Consider the following 21,014-nt stretch of genomic DNA (forward strand, 5'->3'; position numbering starts at 1 on the left):
TGAGATAAAAAGATGAAATCATGAAATACAAAGCCATAATTATAAATCAAAACTAATATACTCTGTCATAACTGAAAAAAGTCATAAATATGACATAAAAAGATTAAATTATGAGACTGATTAGAAAAGGTGAATTTATGATATACTAAGTGATGATTATAATATATAAAAATAACAGAATTATGAGATACAAAGCCATAATTATGAGTAAATGCTTACATAGTCATAACTGGGATAAAAACAAGTCAAAAGTATAAAAGGTTGAATTTATGACATGCTAGGTGATGATTGTGATATAAAAAGACAAAATTATGGAATACTAAGTCCATTATGAGATAATTCAAAATTGTGATACCAAATCATAATTTTGAGATAAAAAGATGAATTCATGATATGGGAAGTAAAAATTAACATACTAAGTCATAACTTAGATTAAAAGTCCAGAACATGACTTTATGACAAATGACAAAAGTTTAAAATATGACAAAAAGCCAAAATTATGAGATTCTAAATTCCAAATTGGGATACTGTCCAAATTTTGATTAAAAAAAATGTAAGTGCAACACGAAACCATAATAATGAGATCAAAAAGTCAAAATTCACATACTAAGACATAATTGAGATAAAAGTACAAAATATTACAAATGTGACGTCAAAAATTAGATAAAATTAAGATAAAAAACAAGATGAAGGTCTTTTGTCGTATAGATCCAATCATCCACAAAATAGACAAGCACCACTGAAAATAAAGAAATATGGAGTAAACATGTTAATAAATCAATACTAAAAGCCATAATGGAGACCATTCAGCGAAGACATGTGAACAAATAAACCAAAGTAGATGTGACTAATTATCAAAGTATTTGAATTCTATCCAAAATATCTAAAACAAAAGATTGATTTCTGACAAAAACTAAGACATTACAGTCACTGCAACCAAGCTTTATCATAAACAGTGCTCAGATATTGAAGCTGGACTCTTAAATCTTTCTAATGATTCAAGGTTTGTTAAGAAGAGTTTCATGGTTTTAGCTGGCAATGCACAAAAATATTCCGGGCTGTTCTTCTAAATATATCTTTTCATTCTGTTGGAGAATTTATATTTAAATTTAGAAATGGTGCACGCTTATATTTCACGAGGGCTTTTTAGCGTTTCCAGACTTTTTGAAAGGTTTGAATAGTTCAGGAGCAGAGCTGTCTTTGAAAAACACACGTGAAAACTGTGCTAATCTCAAAAGTGTGTTCATGCCTGTTTATTATAAATGGGTGTTGATTAAAACTATACATTCAAAATATACATTTCAGTTCCACTTCAACATTTATTAAAGTTTAACCTCAATAATTAGATCATATTTTAGAATCACAAATCTGAAGGATAGCTATAATTTAATATATTTGGAATGCAATGTGTTTGAGCGCCACCTGGTGGTTATGTGTATAAATCTATCTGACAATATCCAACCTGTATTGTAAGAAGGTAAAAAGCCATGCATGAAGACTTAATTTTAAATAAAGGGGTGCAAATGTTTAGGGAAGCGTGTTTAAAACTTTATTCATAATATGATACAAGAATAGTTTGTGCAAGAACTGGATGGGAACGTGGACCTGTACAATATTAACAAAATGTTTTTGTAATGCAATCCAATGGCAAAGATGCTCAGTTTGGCCATGATTGTGTCAAAAGATACATCTTATCATGATTTATATATATATATTTGTACACATTTCAGCTTGTATACATTTATTGGTTGTACAAGGTTGTATTTATATATATATATATGAATATAAAGTGCAAAAACAAGAACACTTACAGTGAAGGCATGGCCCTGAAGTGCTGCTGTATGCGACAACATGTGTGTCGTTGTACTCGTATGCTTGTGTGTGGGACTCTATCCATGTACAATATGGCCTTATGAGTAGACTATCACACACACACTGAACACGGCCTAAACTGGACTAACATCAAATTAAATTTAACCCTTTCCAGCACATCCACGAACATGCAGTTTAACATCATTCGTCTATTTGCAATACACTCGAGTCTGTGCAATAAATTGAGTTATACAGATACAATTAATATGAACAGCTGAAAAAATGAGCTAACATCTAAAGTTCACCTTTTTACATTTAAAAATAGACATTTTTTGTATTTATCACTCCTCCGGCCTCAGTAAAATAGCACCACAGGGTTGCACCTTTCAAGCCTAGAAATACAAAATTACCTGATATAGGAACTGAGCGATGTCTTGCTTTGGCAGAGTAAGGCTTCTTCATCGTTTTCGCAAGGATAAGAAAAATACATAAGCACTGTTAGTCGACTAGATTACATTTTATATTGCATATAATTATATTATGATTTGCCTTCCGTTCGTATATTTTTCAAATGTTTTTTCTTTCACAATTCTTCTCGTGAAGATGTTTCGTTGTAATGATATTTATTATTATGTTTCCTAAAGCAAGTGCGTGTAGCATCACAGTTGCAGTTGATCATTCTTTCGAGAGAATGTGTGTCGGTGTCCGTCTCCTGCTGTCCAGTTCATTTTCTTCTGTGACGATCCTCAGGCTAGTTTTGATGAGAGCCCTAGCGAAATGGAGAGGAAAATGAGCTAATGAAATAAAGTCAATGTAAATAACAACAGCTCTTTTGACACAGTTAAGAGCGTTCCGATTTATGGAAGCTTGTTTCCTTCATGGAATTTAAAAAAATAAATAAAAATGCTACTTTTTCCTCACAAACTTGACTCGTGGAAGTTGAGATTATATCTCTCAATATGGATTTATTTCTAGCTATTTTGAGAAAAACATTGATGTATAAAATTATAAGTCCTACTTAAGAGATTTACATAGTGAGAATTACTTTTTTTTTTTTTTTTGTAAAAAAAGGAATCGCGAGATGTAACTTCAGAATTCCAAGATAAAAAAAAACGGAATTATGAGAAACAAAACTCAAACCTGAGAGAATTCTGAGAATAAAGGTAAATATTGCAGGATGTAAACTCAAAGAAAAAAACAAAGCCAAAATTGCTAGAAAAAAAAGAAAAAAAAAGACAGAGTTGTGAGATTAAAAAGTCACAGTAACCTTGGTTATTTTGTTATTCTGTGGCAGAAACTAGCTTCCATAAGAATTTTGTTTTAAAAAATCAAATCATGCTGGTTCCAGACTGCTAACCGAGTTAGTTCTCTTGCGTTTCCAGCAGTCAGGGTTGAGACGTTTCTGCTCCTCGGCCAGAGCTTTGGCCTCCATGGTGTACAGCCTCCTCTCCTCGTTCTTCATCTTCTTCCATTTATCGCCCAGAATCACGCTGATGGCTCTGAGGAAATCAGACGAGGAAACCACATTTTAAGAGGAAGACTGATGCAACCGGACAGATTTCACTTCTGAAGCATGCATACATGTGTCATTTTATGTCAATAAGCATTTTTAAATATTTCGATTAAATTTTTTATTTAAGTTGTTTTGTAACATAGCTAATGCAAACATTAGCCTGCTTGCTTGCAGCACACACCTGTTGTCTCTGCCGGGATACATCTGTGTGTATTCCACCCTGTACTTCTTGGCAAAAAGCATGAAAGCGTTCATTGGCCGCTTGCACTTTGTGGGTGTGGCTCCAGAGTTTCCTGAGGCGTGGCTGCGCTGTGATTTGCTGCTGGGGGAGTGGTGGGAGGAGCCGAGGATGTCCATTTTGTCACAGTCTGGACTCACAGCGCCCCCGCTGGACTGGGATGCCCGGCGCTGGCGTGCCATACTGCTCAGAACATACACCGCAGAAGAGTCCAGAGGGGTGAAGTCATAACTGCGTGGGGGACCACAAAACAGTCAACATGTTAGACACATTAAGCTGAATTACTAATAGGATTCATCTATGAAAACTAAACAAACTAAAATTAAATAAGAGACTGTAGGTGCAAACGTCATATGGTTCAAATAATATTGACAATTAACCACGCAATTTCTTATAACCATAATCTCAACAATAATGTAAAATAAATATATATATATATATATATATATATATATATATATAAATTATATAAAGTATTTACACATCAAGGTAGTATTTGTTCTGTTGTCTTTCATTCATTCAGATTTTTTTAATGACTTTATTTTAGAATTTTTACCATATTATGTAAAAAATTACATTCCATTACTTTGAATTTAAATATATTGAAAAATTTGTTATTAAATTAAAATAACTTAACCATCTGAAAAATGTAGTCTTATATTTTTTTTATTTTATTTATTTTGACGTTAAATTTGACCAGGACATGTTTTTTTTTCTTTTTTGTTTTTTTTGTGAGATCGACCAAATATTGGTATTCATTTTAACTTTAATTTAAATTTGAGTCATTTTATCTACTATTAGTAGTTTTGTGATTATTTATTAGCTTGTCTTTATATATATTTCTTTTTAACTTTCATTTATTTGTCTTACGATTTTAGTTTTAGCAATTTTAGTAAGTTACCAAGTTACTACATTTTTTTTTATTGTATTCTATTTCAGATTTATTTCAATCAACAAAAGCTGTTTTTTAATAGTGATAGTTGTAATTAATACTAACAACACTGGTACCTCTTAAAAGTGTCAAAAACGACCGAGTCGTCACAGTTGATGGCATCGCAGTGTCCTGGCGGCAGACACAAGTCTCCAACCTGCATGTCATAGCAGGGAATGCCATGCTGTACAACAGTAAGGCTCGGATAGAAAGAAGACCACCCTAACACACACACACACACACACACAGACAGAGATTAGATTAATAATCTGAAATCACATTTATCTTTAATGATACTGCATAGAAACAGACTTCTGCATTTACCTTTATTTTTCACAAAAAACGGATGGTCCAAACAGCACTCAGCGGTCAGGAGCCCTGCCTCAGAGGAACCAGGGTCAAAGGTTAATTTCAGGACAGATTGGCCGAAAGACACACTCTCCTCAAAGACCACCAGCTTTAGCCCATCAGAGCCATAATTCTGCGAGACAAAGATATTATTTATATTACTTTGGGGATAAGATTTTTCAATGCATTTTTTTTTAAAGTTACTACTGGAAGAATTAATTAAAGGAATAGTTCAGCCGAAAATGAAAATGTGCACACTCTCAATGCCATCCAAGATGTAGATGAGTTTGTTTCTTCATCAGATTTGGAGAAATGTAGCATTGCATCACCTGTTCAGCAATGGATGTGAATGGGTGCCGTCAGAATGAGAGCTGATAAAAACATCACAATATGAATCCAAATGACTCTAACATCAAACCGTGTTGTTTTTATCAGCTGTTTGGACTCTCAATCTGACGGCACCCATTCACTGCAGAGCATCCATTGCTGAGCAAGTGATAAAATGCTAAATTTCTCCAAATCTGTTCCAATGAATTTAATTTTGGGGTGAATTGTTCCTTTAAAGGGCATAATGACTGATGTGGTCATCTTTGCCTTCATTGGGTTGGACTGTGTTCCTCCCTCATCATCTGAATCTTCATCCGACTCAATCACGTCCTCTGCATCCTGCCACTCCACGTTCGGACCTTTGTGGAAGCGTAGACGTGTTCCTGGAGGTAAAAGAGGCAAGTGTTCGGAAAAAGATCTCTATATATCAAAAGACAGAAAAGTTAAACTAAAACTTTTGTTCAAATAAAACTTCAATGCAGTTCTATAAAGACAAGCGTGTTTCAGGCAGAGAGTTTGAGGCCCAGAATCTCAAACTTTTGGGAACACTTTCTCTGTGTGTTTTTACCTTTCAGGAAACAATGCCAGGCAGTGGAGGGCCAGGAATGGGACCATCCCATGTCATCATCATCGGACAGAGACGACATACAGAAGATGCCCGACTCGGACTCACTGCTTGCCTGCAAAACACACATAAAACAGCTTTAAACGTCTGTACTGTATGCTATTTACTCTTTAACTTTCAGCTAGGTTCAAAATTAAAAGTAAATAAAATTACCGAGCCATGTGGCTGCTAATGTTATCATGAACATAATGCATGCTTTCAGTCGAACTGTAAGAATGATGGAGACACATAGTTTTACAGAGAGATTAACTTGTAAACCTAACTAAAACTATTAACATTTATTTTCATCAATTAAACTAGAACTGAAATAAAAATAAGGCTAAACTAAATACTAAAGATTAAAAGGAAAATCAGGGTTATTACAATTAAGGAGAACTAAAACTATTCAGAACATTTTTGTTTATTGAAATTAAGCTGAAATAACTTGAATATAAATATAAGATTGAAAAAGTTTAACTAAACAAACAGACATGTTGCTGAAATAAGTTTGTTAAAGCACTAAAAACTGGAAATAAAATCAAAATGAACTAAAACTAAAAAAAATAAAGTTAAATTGTAAATTGTAAAACTTATAGTAATGACAAAAGCACAACAAAATCACTACGAATTTAATTCAATAGAACACTTAAAAATCTAAAAATTAAAAGCTAATTAAAAATAGAAATAACAGTACATAAATAATACTAAAACAACACTGATGAAAACCGAAAGTTTAAAAAACTTATTTATAACAATTAAATACTATAATATTATATAATATTAAAATTACACTTTCATGCTGTGAATAAATATATATATATATATATATATATATATATATATATATTTTTTTTTTTTTTTTTTCGGTTTACTCACCATCGGCAAGTGTGAAAAAAAGTTAATTCAGAACCTTGATAAAGGCACATAACATTCTCAAACACTCTTAAGCCATTCATGAAATCCCATTCTAAGAGTTTGCATGTGTAAAGGCCCGTGGAAGTACCCTGGTGCGGCGGCGTTCCCTCATGTGGCTGCGGGCGGGACCGGGAGCACTGCTGGAAGACAGAGGGGGTCGAGCGTAGGAATGTAAACTTCTACTGTTGGAGAAGATGTGGACAGGAGAAGACCTGCAATGATCATGCATCATCAGTACAGCTGTGCTGTGCAATTTACATTCGTGGGCAGTTGTATAAATGCCAGGATTTCCTGACCGGTTTTGTGGAGCGTTCTGGAGCAGGGGGCTTTGAGGGCTGGTGGCGATGTTGGCCAGCTCGGTCAGCCAGTTTGTGTGTGAAACGCTGCCCTCTGGCCTGGAGCTCCGGCCCTCGACGAGCCCCTCCTCATGATGTGACACGCCCGGGGCCACCTGGAACACGCCCAGGGTCAACCGGTCATCCTGCACCTCCTGCAGCTCAGGCAGGTCATCTGCAAACACAGAAACTCTCAATGCAAAACAGCGTTTGGAAACACTGAAGTTTTCAGAAGAGTGCTAAACATAATTACCGTACTCCATGTGACTCTCATTAGAAGGACAGCCAGGTGAGGAGGGAAGGCGCTCGTTGCATTTAAGCAAGTCGAAGGCCTCGTCCATACCTGAGCTCTGTGTCTGGCTTTCCTGGACTCTCTGAGGGACCGAATGAGTTTTCACTTCCCACACCATATTATGACATCTCAGTTGGGCAGGCTGTGAATGCAAGCGTTAAATAGAAAGCAAAATGGATAGGTAATTTAAAAACCAGCTTACATGCACATTTTCACTTTATAGGCATTTGTTTTGAATGCATGAATGAATGTAGGCCAGAAGTAGTAAACTCGGGAACAACAACTGTTCTGTTGGTATTGCGCAATATGTTCTTGGCCACTGTTCGATCACGTTCAGCACTGCTAACAGTCGCTTCTCAACGAAATGAGATAAATTAAAAACCTTGGAACCTTAAAACGAATTTCGTCGTGTAAAATAACGCGTTCTGTGAAGCGCGGTCACGTGACCCGCATTGCATGCAAGGCTTGTTTATAAACTTTCTGGGACTTCGCGCATGCGCAGCGCAGCTCATTCATTCATAACTGCGTAACAACAGGGGATCAATAACAGCGATAGATTGCGCGATAAAAACCACCGAAACTTTTGAAAATCTCGGATGGCAGTCCCCCCGCTCGATCCGATCGAAGATAAGTCCGTGTTTATAAGTGGAAAGCGTTCATTTGTGGCCATTTCGTTTGCTCGACGGTTTCAGTTTTTCCACACAGGAAGAAAATACGATTTTTTTCTGCCCTCGCGAATTAACGAAAACAAATCAGACGGAAGCGCATAGATGTTTTGACTTATAACTGATATTTTAACACGAATATTGTCGTTGTTATAGCTGAACACTTCAATACGGCTGTCGTAACAATACGAAGGTCTTTGTTTGGAAAAAAAATAATAATAATTAACAACTGCAGTATTTAATCAAACCACAGAAGATCCAGCTCGATATCAGACGTGTGATCGATATAGATAATGAAGATAAATGTGTAAAAATTTACTCAAATGTCAACAGTTGGAGGTGTAAACAAAAGAATGTCAACAAGTTGAGACATGGTACATCAAGTCCTTTCTTTTACCCCACTGTAATGAATGGAGACCCTGTTTTCTTATGGGTTTAAATGGAAAAATCACGACTGGTTGTTTTTAATTATTGTCGTTATAGCGAAGTAGAGAATTACTAAACCACAAGCAAAACAACAAACGTCACAGAGGAAAGAAAAAAAAAAACCTTCGAGTAAAAAGTTGTCATTTGCGATCGAAACAATGAATGACAGTCTTTTTGCTTCCCACGGCTTCAACCGTCGCCGTCTTAAATAGCCACGCAAATTAAAGTTCATTGACATTACCGTTTCGTTTCGTGGTAATATTTCAACAACTTTTTTTTGTACTTACCAAACCTGTCGCCATTACCGAGAATCTCTGTCGTTCTCAGTGAAGGCAGGACCGATTACTTTTAGATCTGGCCTCCTATTGGTGGAAACGCACGTCAGTTTGGGGAGCTCCGTGCGTGATTGGCTAGTCACTTGCAAACTTGGTTAGACATGGATGGTTTGTTATTGTGTTTGTGATTGGCCAGTTCCGCATGCCCGTTACATCAATCGTAAATCTCATTGGTTGAGATGGATTTTTTTTAAGTCCCTCCCTCTTTGTTAAATAGGCGATTTGAGGTATGTCTCTTAAGACGAGGTAAACAAACATTGCTCCTTGCATTTTCAATAATATTAGAGCTCATTAAAAGTGAAATAGCTGATTATTGGCCACATAAATGCACGTTTTGGACACGTTAATGTAAAAAAAAAATACTATCACATCTGAGGAAGTTTTTTTTCTTAGTTACTTAGTGATGTCACATACATGCATATTATGCAAAAGTGTAGCATAGGACTCATCTGTAATAATCACAACATGATTTAAATACAAAATTGTTCTTTATTTGAATGGAAAGTCAAATATAACTGACAGTATAATACTAGGCTCTCTTGCACCAAGAGACTGTAGACCTTTGATCCATTTCTTCAGGACATAAAAAGCATTAGCGACTTTTAGGTGACGGAAATAGAACAGAAATGAGCACTGATTGGAAATTAAAAGTCATTTTGCCCCTGGTGAACAAGGTAGAAATGTTGTAAAGTTACATTGACACACAGAAATGGTTTAGGGATTCGCTACAGGTTAGTTTACCAAGGGTAAACCTATTGTAAAACCTGTGGGAATCTGCATGGAAAGAGGTGATGATGGCTAAGCTGTTCATATTAGAGGTAGACAGTAATGAATCTTCTAGAAAGAAATGCACTCGAATGCATATGACTTGCTGTGAAGCAAAGGATCCAGTTAATAAGAACAAACTTCTCATACATCAAGAGAGAGTAAAATAGTGTCCAAATACTGCAGGAATGAAGAATAAACCAAGTGTTTTGAAAAAGCCAAAAGCTACCAGAAACAAAATAAACCTAACACAAAAATATACGCAGGAAAAGAGAGGAATCATTCAGACTTTTTCAGAGAAACAAATGTCCTTGGTTACTTTTGAGCATTTAGAAAATGAACGTACAACTTGTGCATGTCGAAAACAACTCGATTCATTGTGAAATACTAGTGGAAAAAAATCCTAAAAATGTGCTACACCATTTCAAAAGAAACACAATGCCTATATTTACTATTCATATGTGGCATTGAGGATTTTCTCTAAAAGACTGTGCAAAAACAAGGAATTAAATAAAAAATACACGAAGAGCTATGGATCCTCAAGTTCACCCAGAAATGCAAATTGGCTGAAAATGTGCCTTGCAAAATGTAGATGAGTTTGTTTCTTCATCAGATTTGGAGAAATGTAGCATTGCATCACTTTTTCACCAATGGATGTGAATGGGTGCCGTCAGAATGAGAGTCCAAACAGCTGATAAAAACATCACAATAATCCACAAGTAATACACATCAGCTGTTATTATCAGAAATAATAACCATTTTTGACTCTCATTCTGACGGCACCCATTGACATCCATTTCTGAGCTAGTGATGCAATGCTACATTTCTCCAAATCTGATGAAGAAACAAACTCATCTACATCTTGAATGGCCTGAGAGTGAGTATATTTTCATTTTTGGGTGAACTATTCATCAAATTATGTATTTTCATTACATTGGCATCAAAGTACGATAATATTCAAACTGCATTTTAATTTTTAAATGTAATCAAGCCTTTGCATCTCCATCCCCTCTTCTCATATCATATTCTCAAGCAGTTTGAACATTTATTAACACTTTGGAAGTGTAATGAATCTTGAGTATTAAAGTCAACGTGAAACACAGTTTGCAATTAATTTGGCTTCTGAAATCTGAAGTATCAATGAGTTAAATAGGATATTTAAAAAATCAGATTTTATTTATCAGAATTGATTGGAAAGTAAAATAAAATGGGTGTTTCATACCAGAATAAATTAATGAAAACAAATGTTGGATTAGAGGCATTGGCATTTTTACTACAAACTTAATTTTTAAATTGATGTGCTCCAAGTAAACATGTTCAGTTTAGTTTTCATGTTGACTTTAAATTCTGGCATGTTGTCCATAATTCACTATATGTAACCGTTCATGTTTTTTGTAACAGGTGTCCTCCAGATGCAACTCTTGCACCTCAGGTGCTGAATTAATATTAGTCTTACAGTAAAAATTACTCGCATAACACTGAAAACATGAACAAATGCTCAACAGCAGATTTTAAAATCCATAAACATAGCTTCAAAAGAATAAATTAACAGAGTAATGTACTGTATATGACATAATAATGCAGTCTCTGTGTGGACGTCACTGTAAAAGATGCAGCATGTGAAAGAAACACAAACCCAGATAAAAAAAAAATAAAAAAAAGTGATATCAAATCCCCGGACCAAATAACTATGAGGAAACCTCGAGTACCCCGGAGGAAAATGCTCACATCTGGCTTTTCACATCTAAAAAAATCATGATCATTGATCATCTGTGAACGCAAAACAATAACGTCAAGTTTATGATCTAAAGTTAATGTTTCTAAACCATGGTGACGGACCTCTACTTACCATTTCTCATCATTTCATGTTGCATTTGTAGTTTGTGGTGTTTATTGATTAACTGATTTCATGCATTCGGCTCCTCTATTGCGATACGACTCCCGAAGAGCATGATCAGCTGCTCCTCGTAATTGGCTATGTTTCGTTTCATGATGTCCATGCAGGGGCCTAATAACCTCTCAAACGCCTGCACGTCCATTACTGTGAATCACAAGGTGAAGGATCACATGACCCGCTGTGCAGCTGCGATGCATTATGTTTTATCATTTAGAAAGCATTACCTAAGCATTTGACATTGTCCATGGCGTATGCAGATGCTGCCCGTGGCTTGTTAGTGACGAGTGCAAGCTCTCCAAAATACTGGCCTCTTGAGCATGTGGCGATTTCCACCTCCTCGTCTTCAGTGTCGTTTTTTGACTAAGAAAAACCAATTTCATGTAAATGCAAGTGAATCAAGCTGAAGGATTTCTGGGTTTATTAGGATGCATAATGAACTGGATTGTGCTGATCATTTAACTCACCTTGCTTCTCCTCATAGTGATCCTAACGTGTCCTGACTCTACAATGTAGAAAGATCCTGCCAGATCACCCTGAAAACAAGGCGGTTAGATACACACTAAGCACTACAGATATATAACGTTTGGGGTTAGTAAGATTTTTAAATATCTTTGAAAGAAGTGTCTTCAAGGCTGCATTTATTTGATCAGAAATACAGAAAAATCAGCAATATTGTGAAATATTATTGCAATTTAAAAGAACTGTTTTCTATTTGAATTTACTATAAAATGTAATTTATTCCTGTGACCAAAGCTGACTTTTTTTCTCCAGTCTTCAGTGTCACGTGATCTTCAGAAATCATGATAATATACTGCTCAAGAAACATTTCTGATTATCATCAATGTTGAAAACTGATCACATTTTTGTGGTATTTTATTGTTTTTTCAGGATTCTTAAATTAATAGAAATAACACAGAAAACAGCATGTGAAAGAAATAGAAATCGCTTTATAACATTATTAATGTATTTAATTGTAATTATTTGTAATTTTTATTTGAATAATTAACCATTGCTGAATAAAATTATTAATTTCTTATAAAAAAATATATTATATTATATTATATTATATTATATTATATTATATTATATTATATTATATTATATTATATTATATTATATTTAGGGCTGTCAAATTGATCTAAACAGTGTATACTTGTCCATTGATCTAAATTAGTATATACTAATTATAAAAAATATTAATAATTAATTATTATATACAGTACAGTATACAAATATGAATAAGGGCTGTCAAGTGAATTAATATTTAAGTTATTTAAAAAATTATTTACATGTGTATATGTGTGTGTGTATTTCTTTAAATGTGTGTGTGTGTGTGTGTGTGTGTGTGTGTGTATACAGCACATACGTTATTACATTACATGCATATATTGTGTAAAGGCAAACTTTTATTTTGGTTGTGAATAATCAATTTGACCGATTTAAATATTATATTACGACATAATTATACATATTATAATAGATAGCTAAATTACTTAAATTGGATGAACCATTAATTCAAATTACTTTATCACCAGTTTGTACTTACAAATTGTGCTCAATCTGATGAAATATATAAGTGCTGAGCATGAATACAGAAATGTAATGGTAAAAGAAATGTCTAGGTCTGAATCACTGAAGTTCTTTCAAATGTCCAGGTTTATTATGACTGAAGGAACCCGTAATAATCTCTTAAATCTCTGCGATCTAACCTGAGCGATGATCTGTTCTCCACTGTTGAACACTTTGGTCGACAGCACATCAACTACCTTCATCCTCTCTGAAACCTGCAAACAAGAGACGCAGTCATTTATAGTATCAACACAAACTCAAATGACTTCTCCCGAGACAATGAAACAGAGTTAGCAGATAATATTTTGGTACGAGTTGCAGGGACGAATCCAAAAGTGTGTGTGTTCAAACCTCCAGAGACGTGAGCAGTGGAAGAGTCCCGATGAAAGCTTCGTACATTTTTCTTTTCTTCGCGTTGTTCCTTACGATGATCCTTCTGAACGTCAGCCGATCCTAGAAACATTTAAACAAAGAAAACAACAAGATTATTTTTAACCCTCCAGGAAAGCAAAGAAAGGCATAGAAAGAGAGATCGAGTCTTTATAATCCTGTAATTTCAGTACTTTCTGTGAACAGCAGAGGGCGCTCTAGCACAAATAATACATGAAATGCACTTGGAGAAAAAACAACAACAATATATTTAATATCTGATTTTACTGTAAACTTAAATACCAGGTTGTTGTTTTTCTATTTAATTTTTTTTATTCACGCTACTGCAAATTCATTAAATTATGGGTGAGTAAATTAATTATCACTGATATACCGTTATTTTTAGTTAATATTTTGAATTAGATTTTATTTTTATTATTTATGTTTTAGTTTTAATTTTAGTTAAAGTTGTTGTTGTGTTTTTGTATTCATATCGCACAATTCAGACTTTTTTTCAGAATTACAAGATATAAATACAGAATTGTGAGATTTTTCTTTTTTTACATATTTTACATCTCACAATTTAATTTTTTTTTTTTTAATTTTCTATATCATTTTTATTACTTTCACATTTTAGTTTTAGTAATTTTAGTACTTCAACTTTTAATGAAAATTAGAAATGTTGCCTTGGCAAACAGCTGAAATAAAAAAGTTTTAAAAATATATTTTATTTTGTTATAAATTAATGTTTATTTTGTTTCCCTAAATTAAATTTTTATGGTTTTAAATATGGAAGCTAATATCTGCCACAAAATGACAAACATAAGTAAATAAATAAATAAAGGTAAATTATGACAAATCTGTTTTTGATTTATTTTTTTATTTTTTTACGGAAGCTTGTTGCAAAAAACAACAAGAAATCTTGCAATTCTAACATTGTTTTTCACACAATTCTGCTTTTATGTCTCACAATTCAGACTTTTTTTTCAGAATTACAAGTCAGAGTTGTAAGATTTTCTATCTCGCAATTCTAACTCGTTTTTCTCAAAACTGAACAAAAGAATTTTGCAATTCTGACTTTTTTCACTGAAAAAAAAGTCTAAATTGAAAGATAAAATTTCACAATGACCTTTTTATCTTTTTTTTATTTCTGCGGCAGATAAGGGCTTTCATAAATGATAACCCTGGGACATGATGAGACACAGAGCTGACTCACGAGGCCCCAGAGGGCTCCAGACGAGGAGGCGATGATGCTGGCGGCCCTCGGCGTGTTGTACATCAGGGCCAGCTCTCCAAAACTCCCACGGTGGTCATAAGAGCCCACGGTCCGCCTGGTGCCGTCCGCTTTCAGCATGATGTCAAACGTTCCTCTGCACCAGAAACACAACCAGATCTCAGCGTCTGAAAGGTTCAGACACCAGCAGCACGACCTCAAGACCATCATTTATACCTCTCAATGACGTAGAAGTTGTCTCCATCATCGTCTTGATCGATGACGTGCTCTCCGGTCACCACGACCTTCTCAAACATGGCATCCAACACTTGAGACATCTGCTCCTGGTGGTTTGGAGAGACAAATATGAGCCTTGAATGTGCTTAAGGGAAAGGAGATATTTAACATATTTCAGGGTTCGATCCCAGTGTTATCATAGTAAGCTAAATCTAAAACCATAAAAAAAATTACTTGAAATAAAATGCATTAACTGAAAAAATTACTAAATTTAATTAACCTGTTATATTACAATTATGTAAAAAAAAAAAAAAAAAAAACACCAAAAATAAAAATTAACAAAAGTTTTAATGAAATGAAAATAAAAACATTTAAATGAATTCTTAATAAAAACTCATATAAATTAAATTAACTCAAGTATCTCAAATTATACTTTTTTATTAAGTTGGAATAAAATAAAATGTAAATATTACGAAATGACCAAACCAAAATGCTGCCTTGGCTGATAACTTAAATAATCTAAAACTGATATAACACTGACATAAAAAAATAAATAAACACAAAACGAAGCAAATAAAACTGAAACCAACCTAATTGGTAAACTAAAAAAATTACAAAAGCACATAAGAAAATTGATCAAAATTAATCTAAAAATCGTAATAAAAACTATAAAAGTATGTACAGTAAGTAATACTAAAATAGCAACATCATTAAGGTGAGTAGATGTTGACAGGTTCATTTTTTTAATTTTTTTACATAATATGCAAGATGAGACAACTTTTTAAAAATATACTAAACAAATCATCCATGTTACGGTTATTGGTTCAATGAAAACAAAACAAATATAGCCCAACCTTGCATTTTATTCTCTCCCAAACAGTTGATAATCTTACCTGGTCCAGGTTTTTGAACAGTAGGATGTCTTTGCAGGCTTCCTGTAGTCTCTGTCTCTGCTTGTCTGTTTTGGGGTGAGTGACCTGAGGGCACAGCAAAGCATGATGGGATACTGGGAAGCAGATGCCTCAGAAATGCATTAAAAAAGAGGAGTAACTGTGTCGCTGTGTAAACTCACCCTGGGTTCCCTCTCCTCTTCATCTTCATCAGGGTTGTACGCCTCCGCACAAACTGTCCAAAGACCAATGAATTAGGAAACCAGAAGCAGGTTAAGAGTCCAAAACAAATAAAACCAAACAGTCTAGACAATGCATTAAAATACAGAGCTTTGTGCAACCTGTTATGATAAAAACAAGCCATTTTAAGAGCATCTTAATGTCTTCATTCAAACGCTGGATTATTGGATTGTTTAAATGGTTAAATCATAACAATTACAATACAGTAATAATGAGTCTTCTAGTGAAACACTACAGGAGATGTTTAGCAGATTGTCCAAGATGCTCTTTTATAAACTTGAAGACAAGTTACAGTTTTCTTCAAGAGCTGGAAGAAGGTTTTCAGTGAATAAAAGATTACATTTAGGTATGTTTCTCACACAAATCTAAACCAATCAAATCTAAAATTAGAAACACTGCTTTGGCAGATAACTGAAATATGTCAACTATAATTATGAATAAAAATAATATGACCTAAACATGCAAGTAAAAAAAACGAATAAAAAGAAGCCCAAGGCACATAAAAAAAATTACTAAAAACGAAAACTACAACCGAAATGAATAATCTGAACCTTAATAGTAATAAAATGTAATTTAATTAAATTAAAACTGGCATAAAATAAATTAAATCCAAATATTTAAAATAAAATAACAAAAGAACATAAATATTTAAAATAAAAAGGGATTACTAAAAAGGAAAAGGAAATCTGAAATAAAAATAAAAATAGTAAAAACCTAAATACGTTAACACTTAACTAAGTTATATATACTATATATAAAACAATTAAATATCAAAAGCACAAAACAAAATTACTGAAAATAAAAATTAAATAAAAAATTTATTAATCCTAAATTGTTATATTTATAATAAAATGACAAAACAACCTAAAATTACTAAAAAGAAGAAATAAAACTGAAATAAAAATAAATTAAACCTAAATATAATTACAATATATATATATATATATATATATATATATATATATATATTAAAAGCACAAAACAAAATGAAAACTAAACCTGACATAAATAAAATAAATTAAACCTAAACCATAAAATGACAAAGCACTTAAAATTACTAAAAATGGAAACTAAAAAATTTAAATAAAAATAAACCTAAATAAAATTAAATTACCAAAGCACATCAAAAACTGAAGCACTCATGCAGTCCATGAGCTACTTTTATTTACAATGCTTTTTTCTTTCATTGTGTGGAAAACAGAAGCTCAGATGTTCTTTAAACAACATCTTTTATGTTTCACAGAAGAAAGACCGTCATATGGGTTTAGAAACAACACGAGGGTGAGTAAATGAGAAAACTGTCATTTTTAGATGAACTATTTGAGAAAAGTCTGCAGGAAATGTTTGTCAGTTCAGCTGACAGTACAACATTCACCTTCGTTCAAGATGTTTTTACGTTTTTAAAAGACTCTTACATTCACAGAGGCTTCATTTGTTTGACTAAAAATACAGTAAAAACAGTAATATTGTGAATTATTATTTTAACTTAAAATAACAGTTTTTTTATTTAAAAATATTTTAAAGTGTAATTTATTTCTGTGATGCAGCGCTGTATTTTCAGCATCATTCCTCCAGTCTTCAGTGTCACATGATCTTCAGAAATCAGTATAATATGATGATTTGCTGCTCAAACAAACATTTCTGATTATTATAAGTGTTAAAACGGTTAATATTTGTTTATTTGTTTATTGCAAATTTCAAAAGGAGAGCAATGATGTGAAACAGAAATTATAAATGTCTTCACTATCATTTTTCTTTTATCAATTTAATGCACCCTCTCCGAATAAAAGTATTCATTAAAAAAAAAAGTTCCTGACAGATGTATGTAGAGACGATTTATCTACTCTGTCTATCTATCACATCAATATAAGGACTGAATATGTTCCTCTTCCTGACACTATAAACTCATTTCTTTATAATTGACCACCAAACTTCGACTTTTGTCCATTATAATCCGCCTTCATTTCCTATTTGAGTCCAGTCTGTCAGCACAGCACATTAAAACGGCTCCATCCGTCTTCACTTGTGGTTTATAGAGATCCACGAGAGACTGAACTTTACAGCATCTAAAACACTTTAGTCCTGCAAACAAAGCTGATCTTCCATTAGCTAATTAAACCATTAGCTCTCTCATTCTCTCAGTGAGAGCAGTAAATGATATGTTAACAAGACAATAGGCCACAAATGCAAGTCAGCCAGAGTTGGCTGTTCAATAAGTTGGAAAATCTTAAGAAAAATACTGAATTAAAGGAATAGTTGACCACAAAAATAAGTGAAAATTTGCTGAGAGTGTACTTACCTTCAGGCCATGCACTATGTAAATGAGTTTGTTTCATAAATCAGGTTTGGAGAAATGTAGCATTGCATCACTTGTTCACCAATGGATGTGAATGGGTGCCGTCAGAATGAGATTCCAAACAGCTGATAAAAACATCACAATAATAATCCACAGCACTCCAGTCCATCAGTTAAATTTATGTCTTGTAAAGCGAAAAAAACTTTTCTTTTTTTTTAACTTTAAATCACATATTCCGGCTAAAGTGCGAGCCCATAATCCATAAAAGATTTAAATTTTTTACTGTAGAAAGCAATATTATGGATAGAAGACTTGCATTTGGAAGAAAGTTTGAAGTTAAAACATGTAAATGATGGATTTGTTTTTTTACAAAAATGTAGCTTTTCACTTCTCTCAGCTGTTTGGACTCTCATTCTGACGGCACCCATTCACATCCATTGGAGAGCAAGTGATGCAATGCTACATTTCTCCAAACCTGTTGAAGAAACAAACTCACCTACATCTTGGATGACCTGAAGGTGAGCACATTTCCAGCCATTTTGTATTTTAGGTGAACTATTCCTTAAATTGTCTTTGGTCACCAAATCAGGTTAAACAGTATATTACTATCATAATATAAATCTTCTTTGAAAGCTCTCATGCAGATGTGATTTATGAGATTAATGCACTTGACATGTTGCTTTGACTGGACTGAATTTACTAAATTTTGCTTTAGTTTTTCTTTCCAGGAACCCACCTAAATTCATAATCATATTAACTGAATCTGACTGGTACAGTATACCGCGTTGCCGGAAACTGACTTACCAGAAGCTCTCCGGACAAATCTGTTGATAACTGGAGCTGAAAGGAAAGAAAGAAAAATTACTCATATAGTGCATTACAGTAAAACGGAATATAAATGGCTATAAAATATTTAATTCAATATGCCACAGAAATGGCCTAGATGGATCTGTTATCACACAGCCTGACCAAAATCTAAACGTTTGCCTCTTAATTGATACTCCCTCTGATTGACATCACATAGAAACTCAAAGCATTTGCATGCAAAAAAAAAAAAGACAGGAAAAGGCCTCTTGCCAATATTTTGTCCTAATGCACACAGGGCCTATGAATATTAACCAGATCGTCCATCAAACAAAAACAAGAAAAACAATCAGATTAGACCGTTTAAGTTCTAGTTTTATTGTTCCGATCCCCTTCTTCAGAAAATGAGATGTGTGATCATGGATTACCACTGAACAAAAGAGCAGTTTTTTCATTAAAGCATACGCTGTTGTGCATCCAGGATGTCTGTATGAATGGAGATCTAGCTGATGCATGGACGCAGCGTCCCAGCATCGCAATGAATGGAGGAAGAGCGCACGCACGCATGAATTACCTACGAATTCTTCATCATCATCGTCATCCTCTTCCTCTCCGTTTTCGGAGTCGATCTGCATGGCCTCCTCCATGAAGTTGACGGCTTTCCCCGCTCGCGCGGCTGAATTGAGCTCATTGCCGAACGCGCCGCCGCGCGTCTCGTTCTCCTTGAGGCGCGTGAAGTACTGCAGCGCGAACTCCAGCAGATCTCCCGGCTGGTTCCTGAGGACCTCCACGGTAAAGCTCTGCAGAAGCTCCGTCAAGCCCTCGGGGATTTCTATACTCATTTCCTGACGGTGAAATGTGCGCAAAATTCGGCCGGATCTTGCGCGTAAAACAGTCGGTCCCGGCTCCCCGCGCGTCAGCGGAGAAGAATGATCTTCAAACGCGTCAGAGGGAACGCGTCGGGTCTCTCACTGTTCCGCCATCTGCGTCTGTTTCCTCTCGTGTCCGACCGTGTCCTCTAATTTGAGGGTGTAAAAATGGCAGGGAATTCAAGAGCTGGCATCCTTCTTTTTTTTTTTGCGCTGCTGGCTCCAGGAAAGCCGCGCATGTGATGCGGGAAACCATGGCAACCAGCATCCTGGGATTTGCGCAGGAGGAACGCGAACGCAACGCGATTAGCTAGAACGCGACGCCAGCTCTTAAATAATCACTGCGATTTCACACGAAAGATACGTTTTTGGACACGTACCATGGTATTATTATAGTATACTATTATTTTAAATCGCCATATTGCAAGTGTTTGTAAATAGCACAGGTCTATATGAATATGGAAATCATTCAGGACTATGGTAGGGATGACCGGGGCTAGTTGTCACACTTTGTCTCTTTTACATACATTTTCCATACACCCTCAGAAACAAAGTTTAATATTAAAATAAGTAGATACAAATAAATTGATATAGGCCTTTATTTCATAAGTTGAAATAAAATTATTCATGAAATTACAAAATGGAAAAGGTAATAAAAATAACATTGTGTCCATCAGAAACTTTTGAAAAAAATATTTTGTACCTTTTAAAAAAATATTATATAAACTAAAGTTAAAATATAGGCTACAGTATTTATTTATGCTATATATAAATACTATATAAAATTACAATATACAATCTAAATCTCCTGTGACAACCTACCCCAGCCTTACTTTTATGAAAAAAACCCAGAGAACAGTTCAGCAAGACGTCTTGCAGTCCTGTGTGACAACTAGCCCCAGTCTCCTCTAATATAAACAGAATCAAAATACCATTACAATCACTGTACATAAAACTGTACCATACAATACAGATTTAAGACAATGCAGAAGATGGTACGAGGTAGAGTTTTATATATTCAGTGTTGTGCCTCTTTAGAGCGACGCTTTCAAAAATAATTAAGTTAATGGATAAACCGAGACCTCAAGCAGAATTAGACTAAGTGGGTTGCTGGTTAATCCCGT

General features: G+C 34.3%; 2 protein-coding genes across 3 annotated transcripts; both read right to left on the reverse strand.

Annotated features, from left to right (window-relative positions):
• Positions 1-1,526: 1,526 nt before the first annotated feature.
• Positions 1,527-8,823, reverse strand: LOC132133169 (HMG box-containing protein 1-like). The gene is made up of 11 exons (XM_059545911.1): positions 8,694-8,823; positions 7,277-7,457; positions 6,985-7,198; positions 6,777-6,900; positions 5,738-5,849; positions 5,437-5,552; positions 4,819-4,975; positions 4,572-4,716; positions 3,507-3,794; positions 3,170-3,311; positions 1,527-2,581 (listed from the first exon to the last, which is right to left on the reverse strand). The coding sequence occupies exons 1-11, from the start codon at positions 8,706-8,708 to the stop codon at positions 2,564-2,566; spliced, it is 1,512 nt and encodes a 503-aa protein (XP_059401894.1). The 5' UTR covers positions 8,709-8,823; the 3' UTR covers positions 1,527-2,563.
• Positions 8,824-11,149: 2,326 nt separating this feature from the next.
• Positions 11,150-20,270, reverse strand: LOC132133597 (cAMP-dependent protein kinase type II-beta regulatory subunit-like). 2 transcript variants are annotated; one of them, XR_009429176.1, is made up of 12 exons: positions 19,596-20,270; positions 19,022-19,057; positions 15,864-15,916; positions 15,685-15,768; positions 14,792-14,898; positions 14,558-14,711; positions 13,324-13,425; positions 13,113-13,187; positions 11,868-11,936; positions 11,628-11,763; positions 11,356-11,547; positions 11,150-11,250 (listed from the first exon to the last, which is right to left on the reverse strand). XR_009429176.1 is itself a non-coding variant. In XM_059546483.1 (11 exons), the coding sequence occupies exons 1-11, from the start codon at positions 19,861-19,863 to the stop codon at positions 11,414-11,416; spliced, it is 1,218 nt and encodes a 405-aa protein (XP_059402466.1). In that variant the 5' UTR covers positions 19,864-20,269; the 3' UTR covers positions 11,156-11,413. The 2 variants fall into 2 exon arrangements, 1 of the variants encoding a protein (XP_059402466.1); XM_059546483.1 differs by having other exon boundaries at positions 11,156-11,547; positions 19,596-20,269.
• Between the last annotated feature and the right edge of the window lie 744 nt (positions 20,271-21,014).

The sequence above is a fragment of the Carassius carassius genome, chromosome 50 (assembly GCF_963082965.1).
Source record: "Carassius carassius chromosome 50, fCarCar2.1, whole genome shotgun sequence".
In the NCBI taxonomy this organism is placed as follows: domain Eukaryota; kingdom Metazoa; phylum Chordata; class Actinopteri; order Cypriniformes; family Cyprinidae; genus Carassius; species Carassius carassius.

What these genes read in the sequence shown, in the direction of transcription:
- LOC132133169 (XM_059545911.1), bottom strand. An exon ending in GTTTTTTGTGAAAAATAAAG is followed by an intron (nt 4,717 to 4,818) that starts GTAAATGCAGAA and finishes TGTGTGTGTTAG; the next exon opens with GGTGGTCTTCTTTCTATCCG. An exon ending in TATCCCGGCAGAGACAACAG is followed by an intron (nt 3,312 to 3,506) that starts GTGTGTGCTGCA and finishes TGATTTCCTCAG; the next exon opens with AGCCATCAGCGTGATTCTGG.
- LOC132133597 (XM_059546483.1), bottom strand. Translation starts at nt 19,863, where the DNA reads ATGAGTATAGAAATCCCCGAGGGCTTGACGGAGCTTCTGCAGAGCTTT. An exon ending in TGATGATGAAGAATTCGTAG is followed by an intron (nt 19,058 to 19,595) that starts GTAATTCATGCG and finishes CTTTCCTTTCAG; the next exon opens with CTCCAGTTATCAACAGATTT. An exon ending in AACTTCTACGTCATTGAGAG is followed by an intron (nt 14,712 to 14,791) that starts GTATAAATGATG and finishes TTTCTGGTGCAG; the next exon opens with AGGAACGTTTGACATCATGC.